Consider the following 13,400-nt stretch of genomic DNA (forward strand, 5'->3'; position numbering starts at 1 on the left):
ATGATGTCATAATTTCACGTGTCAATCCAGGCCCTCAGCTCGTCTGCCTTTCCCACAATACTCCTTGCATTGAAATATACACACCTCAGAAGATTATTACCACCACACACAACCATGCTATTTGTGACTTTGCATGAACTACTAACATCATTTATTTTTATCCCCGGTCCACTATCTACTCTGGCACTCTGGTTCCCATCTCCCTGCAAATCTAGTTTAAACCCTCCCCAATAACACTATCTCAGTATGGTTTCAGCATAATTTCAGTAGGGCTTTATGTTGGAGAACAGATTCACAGGAATATTTACGGGTGTTGGGGTGCAGTGATGGGGCTTGAGTCGTCGAGGTACATTGCAGAGGCCAAGGTTTTCTTTCATCGTCGCGAAGGAGGCTCAGAGGGAGCAAGATGGAAGAACATAAAATTATCGGAGGCAGAACCTGGGGAGATAGCCAAGTGCCGCTTTCCTGGTAGCGTGTCTAAAGGAAGGGGTATACGCTTAAGGTGAGATGAATAAGGCTAAAAGGGAATCCGAATGGCATTTTTTTTTTGAAGCACAGTAGATTGACCATTTGGAATGTCCTGTCAGAGTAATTGGCGAAGGCAGGGACGGTAACAGCGTATAAGAGGTATTTTAATGGTAATTGAACCAGCATGGTGGAGAACGATATGCAATTAGTGGAGGTGAGTGCGTTTGGAATAAGTAAGCCTGCATTCTAAAGGCATAGTCCCGTTAGAACGAAGAGCCTGTTTGTATCTAGTGACCCAATAAAATACATTGCGAACTTACTTTTATTTTAATACACAGGAAGAGATGGATCCTGAGTCGCACGTTGAGTTGCCCGAGTGTTTCAATTAGTGAATCAATAGCGTGAATAGACTGAATGCTTTTTTCCCTAAAATGATCTAAGTTAGCATTGAAAGATATATGAAAGATTGAAAGATTGAAATATATATATTGAAAGATATATTTACACGAAGAGCAAATGGTAAGGAGCCGTGTTTATTCCACAGCGTTAAAACAGGTCTGCTAAAATTATCTTCATCAGGGAGCAAACAGGCAACCTAATCTCTATATGGGTCCACTGCGATACGTGCTGTGTTTGAAAGGAAATGTTGAAGTAGTTCAAAGGAGAAATGATTCAATTTTATCTCAGCAGATGTATAGAGGATACAGCCTGATTTTTTTTTCTCAACGCAGTCATCCACGAAATAGAAGAAAAATGTAAAGAATAAAGGACAGGAAATCGTTAGAAGCCCAAAGCCCTCATAACCCCCTCCCACGCACAAGCAGCAGCAAAAATATCAACCTTCCCTTCCTCACCAGCTGCCTCTGCAAAAAAGTATCGGCCCCCACTACCCACCATGGATTGAATAACGGAGCCCCCAAAGGGATCATGCTCTAAAATCAAACGCATAGCCACCCTGAAAAGGAAAGAAGAGAGAAATTACGTATTTGGGATATTAAGAATGATAATATTTATTATACAGGGAATAATAATTATCGAGCAAATCCGGAAAAGTGAAGCAATTATCACTACTGAAGAAAAAGTAAACCAATGAAAGACACGATCCTCCATGAAAGGTATTCCCACGATTTGAGCAGACTAGATGTCGACAAAGAACGTTGAAAATCTGACTCAGAGTTGTAGATCTCTTCCCAGAAACAGAAGGATTCCTGTGGCAATCGAGCACGCGGTAGTTAACAAAAAAATATCAAAAATACATGATAAAAAAACAACAAATTCAAAACGATAAATGTAGAAAATGCCAACAAAAATCAGAAACAATCCAACACATTACAGAATCCTGTAACAGTTTAACTGAATCTGATTACTTACATAGGCACAATCAAATGTAAATATCATTCACCAAAATTATGCTTTAAAATACAAACTCATAAAATAAATCATGCCTTACTAAAAATACAAGACTGATGTAGTTTTAGAGTCGGAATCCCACAAATTATATTACGAATGATCCGTTCTTACAGATAGAGTAATTCATAATAACCGTCCAGCTATAATTGTACAGGATAAATAAGAAAAGCACCTTGCTTAACAGATGTAGACATTCCAAACAAACATAACTTAGAGAAATGAGGAAGTGAAAACACTATAAAATACCGAAATAAAAGAGGCTATTGAAAGTCTTTATTCTGATAGTAATATCTGCAACTGCTATCGCCCCAAAGGCACTACACAATAGCATTACACAATTAGGGCTACACAGCAGTATCTATGTAAATATTCACAAAGGTGATACGGGAGCTTTACATCCCACACCATCCGTTTCAGGAATAGTTACAACCTTTCAAATTTCTGAACTACCGTATGTAACGTCGCTCAATCAACTCTGAACTGGACTCATTTTCAAGGACTTTATAGCTCATGCGCTTAGTATTATCTATCTATTTGTTTATTTGCACCGTTTCTCTTCTATGTGTCTGTTTTTGTGTGGATTTTGCATTGATTATATTGAATTTTTTTCCGTTCTGATGTGAATGTCTGCAAGAAAATGAACCACAGGGTAGTATATGGTGAGACACACACACACACACACACACACACACACACACACACACACACACACACACACACACACACACACACACACACACACACACACACACACACACACACACACATATATATATATAATTTGATAATAAATTTCTTTTGAACTTCGATAGTAACAGCCTTCATTTAACGTGAAGTATGTATTCAACTCTTGGTGTGTAGATAATTACAAATTGATCTTATATTATGCACGTACAGAACTCTTCTCCAAACCAACACTAGAGGCGGATTATGAAGCCGAAATATTTGAGGGAGACCCATTAATGCTCACCTGCTTTGTCCAAATGAACAGTTTCAATGCACTACTTAAATATACATTCTACAAGGACGACGAAACACTGGAGAGCGCTTCAGACATAAACCAAATATGGATAGAAGCAGTGTCATTGCAACACTCCGGGACATACTACTGCGAAGCAAATGCAGTGGCCCAGGCTGTGGTGAAGAGCAGCAATGAAGTGTTTATTTCAGTAAACCGTAAGTATGCTTATCTATGACAGACTTATTTTAAGATTTATCTTCCATTTCTGTCACTTCGAGTACTAGTGTACAGCTTTAAGGGAATGATATGACGTAGGTGTTATTTTAAGCAGAGTGTGTGGGGGACTGGAACGGCGGCAGTGGTAGAAGCAAATTAAACAGTGACCTTAGAGCATTTAGATAGATACATGAATAAGTAGGGCGTGGAGTAATAAGGGTCATGCGTGGTTGTGGTAGTTAATGAATTAATCCTATGCCACTTAGTTAGTAGCTCCCACATAGGAAGATTTCACATATTGTACCAGCAGCGTTATCAATAAAACAAGTGGAATAACCTGCACACCCTCTGGGTGTTCATTTCTGTACTCTCCGTCAATATCGGACACACCACACGTAGTCTCATGACATTAGTTAATTTGGCATCGTGCCTGGTACAGAGGTGCCGAGCGATCTGTTGCTGTATTTTTAAGCAATGAAGCATAACGCCCTAATGTGGACAAATAGGTTGTCCGCATTCCAGCGTTATGCTTCTTGGCTTAAAGTTTACAGTATCTGTTTAAAGGCCGCTTAAATGTAGCAATTGCAGTTGGATCCACCATTTTCTCTTGGCATCCCATTCCAGATATCGACCACTCAGAAAACTGTCTCTCAGATAATCGTTAGAACTCTTTCTTCTCAACTAACTCTACGCGCTTTTGCTTTTTCTAACTCCCCTACGGGGGAAAAATACTCTGTTTATCTACTGTGTTTATTCCTCTCATAATTTTTTGCACATTCGTCAGAGAATCCCTCAGTCTCATTCGCTCTAGGGAAAACAAATCTAGCTTGTTCAATCGCTCTGCTTATACAAAGTCTCCTAATCCAGATAACGGTCAGGTGAACCTCATTTGCCCTCTCTCCAGCGCAAACACACACTCCCTCTGTTGTGGAGCACGCATAACCCCATGCTTGTTCTAATCAGTCTTTGGTAAAATTGTCCTATTTCTGATATTAAATACAGAAACATAGAAACATAGAAAACCTACAGCATAATACAGGCCATTCGGCCCACATAGTTGTGCCGAACATGTCCCTACCTTAGAACGTACTAGGCTTACCCATAGCCCTCTATTTTTCTAAGTTCCATGTACCTATCCAAAAGTCTCTTAAAATACCCTATCGTATCCGCCTCCACCACCGTTGCCAGCAGGCTATTCCACTCATTCACGACTCTCCGAGTAAAAAACCTACCCCTGACATCTCCTCTGTACCTACTCCCAAACACCTTAAACTGCCAAACACCTTAACACTCTTGTGGCAACCATTTCAGCCCTCGGAAAAAGCCTCTGACTATCCTCACGGTCAATGCCTCTCAACACCTTATACACCTCTATCAGATCACCTCATCCTCCGTCGCTCCAAGGAGAAAAGACCGAGTTCACTCAACCTATTCTCATAAGGCATGCTCCTCAATCCAGGTAGCATCCTTGTAAATCTCCTCTGTACCCTTCCTATGGCTTCCACATCCATCCTGTAGTGAGGCGACCAGAACTGAGCACAGTACTCCAAGTGGGGTCTGACCAGGGTCCTATATAGTTGCAACATTACCTCTTGGCTCCTAAATTCAGTTCCACAATTGATGAAAGCCAATGCACCATATGCCTTCTTAACCAGAGAGTCAACCTGTGCAGCTGCTTTGAGCGTCCTATGGATTCGGACCCAAGATCCCACTGATCCTCCAAACTGCCAATAGTCTTACCATTAATACTATATTCTGTCATCATATTTGACCTACCAAAATGCACCACTTCACACATCTGGGTTGAACTCCACTTGCCACTTAGCCCAGTTTTCCATCCTATCAATGTCCCACTGTACCCTCTGACAGTCCTCCACACTATCCGCAAACCCCCAACCTTTAAGCCATCAGCAAACTTACTAACCCATCCCTCCACTTCCTCATCCAGGTCATTTATAAAAATCACAAAGTGCAACGGTCCCAAAACAGACCCCTGAGGCACATCACTGGTGACGGACCTCCATGCAGAATATGACCCGTCTACAACCACTCTTTGCCTTCTGTGGGCAAGCCAGTTCTGGATCCACAAAACAATTTCCCCATGGATCTCATGCCTCCTTACTTTCTCAATATGCCTTGCATGGGGTACCCTATCAAATTCCTTGCTGAAACCATATACACTACATCTACTGCTGCACTTACATCAATGTATTTAGTTACATCCTCAAAAAATTCAATCTGGCTCGTAAGGCACGACCTGCCCTTGACAACGCCATGCTGACTGTTCCTAATCATATAATACCTTTCCAAATGTTCATAAATCCTGCCTTTCAGGATCTTCTCCATCAACTTACCAACTACTGAGGTAAGACTCAATGGTCTATAATTTCCTGGGATATCTCTACTCCCTTTCTTGAATAAAGGAACAACATTCGAAACCCTCCAAAGCTCCGGAACCTTTCCCGTCCCCATTGATGATGTAAATCATCGCCAGAGGCTCAGCAATCTCCTCCCTCGCCTCTCACAGTAGCATGAGGTACATCTCATTCAGTCCGGCGACTTATCCAACTTGATGTTTTCCAAAAACTCCAGCACATCCATTTTCTTAATGTCTTACATGCTCATGCTTTTCAGTCTTCTGTAAGTCATCACTACTATCACCAATATCCTTTTCCATAGTGAAAACTTATGCAAAGTATTCATTAAGTACCTCTGCTATTTCCTTCGGTTCCATACACAGTTTCCTACTGTCAGACTTGATAGGTCCTATTCTTTCCCGTCCTATCCTCCTGCTCCTCACATACTTGTAAAATGCCTTGGTGTTTTTCTTAATCCTGGCCGCCAAAGTCTTCTCATGGCCCCTTCTGACTCTCCTAATTTCATTCTTAAGCTCCTTCCTGTTAGCCTTACCCTCTTCTAGATCTTTAACGTTACCTAGCTCTCTGAACCTTTTGTAGGCTTTTCTTTTCTTCTTGGCTAGATTTTCAACAGCCTTTGCACACTACGGTTCCTGTACCATACCATCCTTTCCCTGTCTCATTGGAACGTACCTATGCAGAACTCCGCACAAATATTCCCTGAACGTTTGCCACATTTCTTCCGTACTTTTCCCCGAGAACACCAGTTTCCAATTTAAGCTTCCAATTTCCTGTCTGATAGCCTTATAATTCCCCTTAATCCAATTAATCGCTTTTCTAACTTGTCTGTTCCTATCTCTCGCCAATGCTATTGTAAAATAATAGAATTATGATCACTATCTCCAAAATGCTGTCCCACTGAGAGATCTGACACCTGACGTGGTTCATTTCCCAATACCAAATCAAGTACAGCTTCTGCTCTTGTAGGCGTATCAACATATTGTGTCAAGTAACTTTCTTGAATACACCAAACAAACTCCACCCCATCTAAACCTTTTGCTCTAGGGAGATGCCAATCGATATTTGGGAAATTAAAATCTCCTATCACGACAACACTTATTATTACACCTTTACAGGATCTGTTTCCCTGTTTGCTCCTCGATATTTTTGTTACTATTGCGCGGCCTATAAAAACACGCAGTAAAGTTATTGACCCCTTCCTGTTCCTAATCTCCACCCGCAGAGACTCCGTAGACAATCCCTCCATGGCGTCCACCTTTTCTGCAGCCGTGACACTATCTCTGATCAACAGTGCCACACCTTCACCTCTTTTGCCTCCCTCCCTGTTCTTTCTGAAACATCTAAAAACCGGCACTTGAAGTAACCATTCCTGTCCCTGAGACATCCAAGTCTCTTTAATGGCCACCACATTTTCCAAGAAATGAATCACGCTATATATTTCCTTTAGATTTGTATCAACCACATTGTTATTTTCAGGTATCCATGGGCGGTGGAATTAACTTATTCCATTTCATTACTCTTTAGATGAATGCGTATGTCCCCGGTTATTGTTAATGTATTCAGCATTCCACTTCAGATAAAACAGACCATTTTATCGTTTGGTATGTTCCCACTTGCTCGAAAGTAATGCGTGAAAATTACACTGCTATTGTATGTTTTTCAGAAACAATTTGTTCACAGAATGAAAGATGGTCAGGCCAATACTTATCCATCATTTCACAATACACCGAAAATGAAACCACTCAGATCATGTGCGAGGCATCATATGAATATTAAGAATGAGCAATTCGGTTCTATGTCTTTGTTTAAAAGAAAGGATGTTAAATTTAGCTTAAGTTATTTCGTCCCGCTCATTTTAAATTGTGATACAATGTCATAGAAAAAATATTGCATACTCTCACCCTTTCTCTGCCCTTCATAATCTTCATAACTCAACAAGGTCACCGTTCAAACTCATTCATTTCAAGGAATAAACGCTCGCCTGCCCAATCTCTTGGCTCCAAATCAGTGCAGTGCAGTAACTGGCCACGTTGAGTAGTGGTCGCTTCCAGTTGATTGCATACTTTATTGAGGCCACGGAAGTATATGACAGGGTTTAAAAAAACGGAATCCAGTGCTTCTTGGAGAAGAAGAAATTGGCTTCTATCAGGGGGTTCGCAGCTTTGGCAGTTGAGACAAGTTTCCGATGAATAGGAAAGCAATTGTTTCAGGTTCTGTGAAACTAGAGGCGTGCACGTTGATGCCACCAAAGGCTAGATTTAATACAAAGGCCAAACATAAAATAAGGTGATTTTTCATCTTATAGTTTGATTTGATCTTATAGCGCTTTAAAGAAAGTCCTTCAGTCATTGCAGTGCACGCTGCCTTTAGTAGAGTAAGTTCTATTTCCCACTTTTCTCCTCTCTAATCTAATCATTATCAGCAACTCCTCAGTTCTGTCCTGTTCTGCAGCTGCTACGCATGTACGCTGGGCCAACCTACAGAGAAAATTGTCTCCCGGCATATCATTAAGATGTGGGGAAGCAACAGCGTCCTGGGGAAACACACTTGGTCACAAGAAAGTAAATCGCATAATTTCCAGACAATCACCACCGACGGAGGGGTTCACAACCAGGTCTCATAGCTGCGCGGCGGCAGTAATGCTCCGCCTGAGATGTAATACATTTTACCTCGAGAACACTCATTTACAGAACCCTACAGCAAGTACATGGGTGAGGCGGGAGATAACTCTATGAAGTCTGAGCCGAGCACATGATGTTGTACAAAACATTGGAGAATGCAAGCTTTTAGTAATGTAAGTATTTGTTAAAAATAGGAATTTTATAAATCTTTATATAATGAAAGAAAAACCTTTCAATCCTGGATACATTTTCGTGAACCTAGTTTGAGCCCTCTCCAATGCCGGCAATCCTGTCTTTGAAAGTGCTCAAAATACTGCAGTGGATTATTGGGACTATGCCAGACAGGATCTTGACTGCAGAGTACCCGCTTCCGTGATCTATTAGTTTATGACTCAGTAATTCTAACAGAGTTTAAAACTAAATTTATTTAAGAGGGAACGGTGGTTGGATGGACCGACAGTTAAAGTTAATGCTTAACTGGATGCCAAGCACTCTAAATATTTTACATCGATAGTAATTTCTGAATCAGGGTATCTTGTGAACCTTCTTCCTCCAAGTCACGAGAAATCGGTTTCCTTTTTGGAACTACGGATGTCTGCCCAAATCAGATCTTAAATCTGTGATAACTATTTCACGCCCATATTTTCTTCCTCTTTACAGAGAGTTTCTCAAAACCGACGTTGAGGGCAGAATCCGAGATACAATTATTTGATGGCCAGATTTTAAAACTTGTGTGTCATGTGAAAGTATTTCGGCCGGTTACGTTGGCCTTCGCATTTTACAAAGATGGAGCGGCTCTAAATTTCTCGGATGATGAGAATTTTTACGTTTCGAGGGTTTCTTGGCCAGACGATGCGGGTGTTTACCAGTGTCAAGCGACTGCTCTGCGAAGCATGGTGAAGATGATGAGTGATCAGCTTTCCATCTCAGTCCGAGGCACGTAAAACTCCTCCCGATTGTTTACTGGTTTTGACAACCTTGGCAAATGTTCTCCATACAAATGCCAGTCTAGAATTAAGCATTTGTATGGACGTCAACTGACTAAGGGGTGCGGGTTGAGTTGTTTGAAAGGAAACTTCTCAAGCAATATGCATTTAATTATCACTTTCCAATGTGATAATAACCCTCAGTATAGGAAGCGTTCTGTAAATTGATTTTAAGTTAATATCTCTAGCGAAGAATGCTTAAAGAAGAAATCATTCGCCCCGTGGTGTCCATTCCGACTCTCAGAAAAATACCATCAAAGAATTCCCCAAATTTCCCAATTAATTGCAGATGGAAGTAGCTAGGAGAAGTGCTACTGATGCATTGAGAGAAATTATACCGGGGAAGACATACTCAGTAAACTGCAGGGCACTGAAGGGTGTTGTGGAATAGGAATGCTTATAATAGAAGTACTAATCCTAGATGCACTACATCTAGACAAGGTGAAGAGGGCGTTTGTCATTCTCACCTTCATCGATCAGAACAGTTAACACAAGGTGATGGATCGTCATTCTACTGCTCTACGATTCTTACCAACCCTCCCAATGCGACTCTGACAGTCTACTCTATCCATCCTCCTCATGATAAACATCTATGTATAGACATCCATCAGGTCACCATTCAGCGTCGTTCGATCCCGAGGAAAAGAAGCCGCACCCTTTCCGGTATTTCCTTATAACTTAGACGCCCAGGCTCGGTAACAAACTCTTGAAGCTTTTCTGCCCTTTTCCCAGCATATTAGCATGCTTCCTGTAGCTGGGCGACTGTACTTTCAAACTGCATTCAAACTGAAGTGTCAGCAACATGTCGTACGGCAGTAAAATGACATCCCATCTCCTTGTATTAACTACTCTGTACTATCATCTTGATTTAACTCTGTGACGGATCTTTCTGATATTATGCAAATACGCACACGCACACGCGTTTGACTTTCCATTTGTACGGTTCTTTCTCTCTTTCTCCCTCTGTCGTTCTCCTTTGGACTACACGAGCATTTGACATAGGAGCATGACTTATATCATTCGGCCATTCGTGTCTGTTCCGGCATTTTATCATGGCTGATTTATTATCCTTCTCAACCTCATTCCCCTGCCTTCTCCCCGTAACTGTTGACGCCCTTAATAATCGAGAGCCTATCAACCCTGCTTTAAATGTTTAAACCGTGCTTTCACAGTTCTATGTGGTAATAAATTACACAGACTGATTACCATTGTCTCAGTTCGAGAGGGACTTTCTTCTTTCTAACGCTTTGGCCACTAGTCCCAGACGATCCCGCCATAGGGCACATCCTCTCTCTTCTCTATCTATGCCTTTCAATATTTGATTGATAAAGAATCTTAGGCTCAAAACGTTCATGCCAACTCAGACCCCCCTTGCACGTCTCCATTCAAGTGCTTCTTAAATGATACTGTTGTACCTGCCCCATGCATTTTCTCTGGTTGCTTGTTCCGCATCCTCGTCACCCTTTGTGAAATCCCTCTTAAGTCCTATTTAAATCTTTTCCGTCGCTCACTAAATCAATGCGCCCTGGTTTTGGACTGCCATACTCAGGGAAAATTTTTTCTCTGTCCATCTTATCCGTATCTCCTGCAATTCTAAACATTTCTGTAAGGTCTTCTCTCAATCTCAGACTTTGTAAGGAAGGGAATACTAGCCTGGTCCTATCTCATCTGTAACTCAAGCTCTCAAGTCCTGGAAACATCGTCGTAAATCTTTCAATCACCTTTCCTATGGAAGGGCGACCAGATCTCTACACAGTGCTTCAAGCATGATTAAGAGATAGGTTTTGCTATATATCCTGGAGGTGTATGACTGTCATTAACAATGCATACTTGCAGTCGTTAATTCCAAATCATTATGTGATCTTAATTTCCTCAGTTTTAATTGCTGAAGCATGATCCATCAACTGGTCAGTCCTATTGCTATTCATTCTCGAAGATTGTTGAATAGAATTAGAGCGAAACCCACAAAAAAAGCAGAAAGGGAACTTATACTTGTATTAGTTTAAAGATGTTAGTGAATTTGGCCAACTCAAGGAAAGAAGGAAGGGGTCTTATTTCATCATATAACATTAACTGAGAACTTGAAAGGTCATAAGATATTAGTAATGAATTGCTGCTGGTGCATCGATGGCGCTGGATGTGGTACCGATAGCTGATGTTGGACTTGCTGAAAACACTTGGAGATTGGTGGCGATATGTAGGGATAGATATTGGCCTAAAACATACGGTATCAGTTCGATAGCTCTAGAAAATGGCTAGTATTTAGATTTCAGCACACACGATTGTTTTAATGGCGCCTTATCTGTACCTTTGTCATTGACCAAGTTAAGAGTGAAAAACCTTTCCTTATTATCGACCATACTTCTGCATCTAAACAACTGAAGTTCTCTAAAGCGACTAATTTCCGACTGAGTGCATACGTACAATTTTCCTGCACAACAACTCATCAATTCCAGTGAAGCGCATCAAATGTGTCACATAGTATGCATAGCTAGGAGAAGTTTGCAAACACCATTCCATGGAGTTTACTTTCCGAAGTATAGTACAGTTTGTTCAAGGTGTCGATGCCTACCTCATTTTCAGGTCTAAATCTGGGATTAACTACACAGCACGAAGGATTCTAGAACCTATATCCAGCTTCCTTTGACCAATTAGTTCGCTAGTACTAACAACCTCTTACAGAATAAATTAATTAAAGAATACATCGAAGAACACAGAGTAGTACAGGCTCAGGAATTGACACTTTGGAGCACCATTTCTGTCCCAAGCATGGGACAGAACTGACCAATGCAATTAGAGGTACAATGGCCGGTGTCCCATAGTTCCCTGCTTGTGTAACGATCTCTTTAACGTTGCTATTGTATCCTCTTCCAGCACCTCGCCTATCAGCGTGTTGCAGGTAGCCAGCACTCCCTACACAAAACTCGTCCAGTAAGTCTCCACTAAATCGACTTTCTCTCACCTGAACGAAATCGAACATCCATAACTGTCTGAAGAAAATATTTCTAAGTCCTTACAATACAACCTGTAATGAAATCTTACAGTCTTCCATACCCACTTGATTTGCACATTTGTATGTTTGTTTACCGTGTTTCAACATTGATCAACACATCTCTCACGTGCCAAACTTTGCAGTTTTTTTTTGTCAATGTCAGTATTATTCAGTACCAATGGCGTTTATGGGTCTTACTGCCACTACCCATTGAAATGCGTACGGAATAGATGACAGAAAAAACTCGCGCGCTAAACTTAATACTCATTTCTTTAAGAAGCTCCTAATCATCTCATATAACTATCCGACATTTGATTGTCGACTGAGTAACAATAATTTTACATGTTTCTCTTTTTAGGAATTCCTGTGTCCAAGCCAGTACTTACAATGAATCCAACCAAAGAGTTGATGGAAGGGGGCACGGCGCTCCTAACCTGCTCTGTGACCAATGGTTCCAGACCGATCACTTATATTTTCCTCAAAGATGGCGAGAAGGAATTGTACCGAGAGGAATCGAACCAGACTGAAATTCCATACGAAATTGCTAATGTAAACAAAGTCTTGGAAGGAAATTACAGCTGTGTTGTTGAAAACGCCGCGTCGGAACTCCGCCTTAACAGTGACTTCATTAAGATTACCGTAGCCGGTGAGTTATCGTGGGTATTTCTATGCTGGAATCAACCAGGACACCAGATTATCCCGGGATTTGTCCCATTATTAAATTCGGTTTTGACCAAGAACTCCAGGAGTGTTTGAACCTCTGGTGTTTATAGGGTGGAGAGCGATTAAATGGATACGGCATCGGAAAGTGCGCTCAAGGATTTCAATAATTACAGGGGCTCAAGTCAGAGCCTAGAGTAGGACAACGAGCGAGGACATGGTGAGAAGACTATAGGAGAAATTCAGATCTATGGAGAATAAAACAAGAAATACTTGTAAGCAATGTGCTGGAGTAGAGACCTATAGTGTACTTGGCGAAGACCATAAGACGGTAACAGAATTACGACAACCTGCTCCGCCATTCCATAATGGCTGATATATTTTCTCCTCTCAATCCCATTTTTCTGCCTTTCCCTCGGAACTTTTGTTACCATTATTATTCAAAGCCTATCAACCAGCGCTTTAATTATACCCAATGATTCAGCCCCCATAGACATCTGTAGCAATTAATTCCACAGATTCAGCAAATTGGCCTAAATAAGTTCCTATTATCTGTGTTATAAAGGGATATCCTTGCATTTTGAGTCTGTGCCTCTGATCGCAGACTCTCCCATTGGACACTTCCCCTCCACGCTCACTCTTATCGAATCATTCTCATAATTTGCAGATTTCAATGACATTTGCCATGAGTTGTGGGAAGAAATCGGT

At 41.2% G+C, this 13,400-nt stretch overlaps 1 protein-coding gene across 2 annotated transcripts in view; it reads left to right on the forward strand.

The window, feature by feature from the left end:
* LOC140715950 (Fc receptor-like protein 5) overlaps window positions 1–13,400 on the forward strand; it is a 53,937-nt gene that overhangs the window by 27,087 nt on the left and 13,450 nt on the right. For both annotated transcript variants that reach the window (XM_073028547.1, XM_073028548.1), the window contains 3 exons: window positions 2,776–3,054; window positions 8,715–8,990; window positions 12,391–12,678. In XM_073028547.1, coding sequence (XP_072884648.1) covers window positions 2,776–3,054; window positions 8,715–8,990; window positions 12,391–12,678 — 843 coding nt within the window. The remainder of the gene's footprint in view (window positions 1–2,775; window positions 3,055–8,714; window positions 8,991–12,390; window positions 12,679–13,400) is intronic.

This window comes from Hemitrygon akajei, chromosome 24 (assembly GCF_048418815.1).
Source record: "Hemitrygon akajei chromosome 24, sHemAka1.3, whole genome shotgun sequence".
NCBI classification, from domain to species: Eukaryota; Metazoa; Chordata; class Chondrichthyes; order Myliobatiformes; family Dasyatidae; genus Hemitrygon; species Hemitrygon akajei.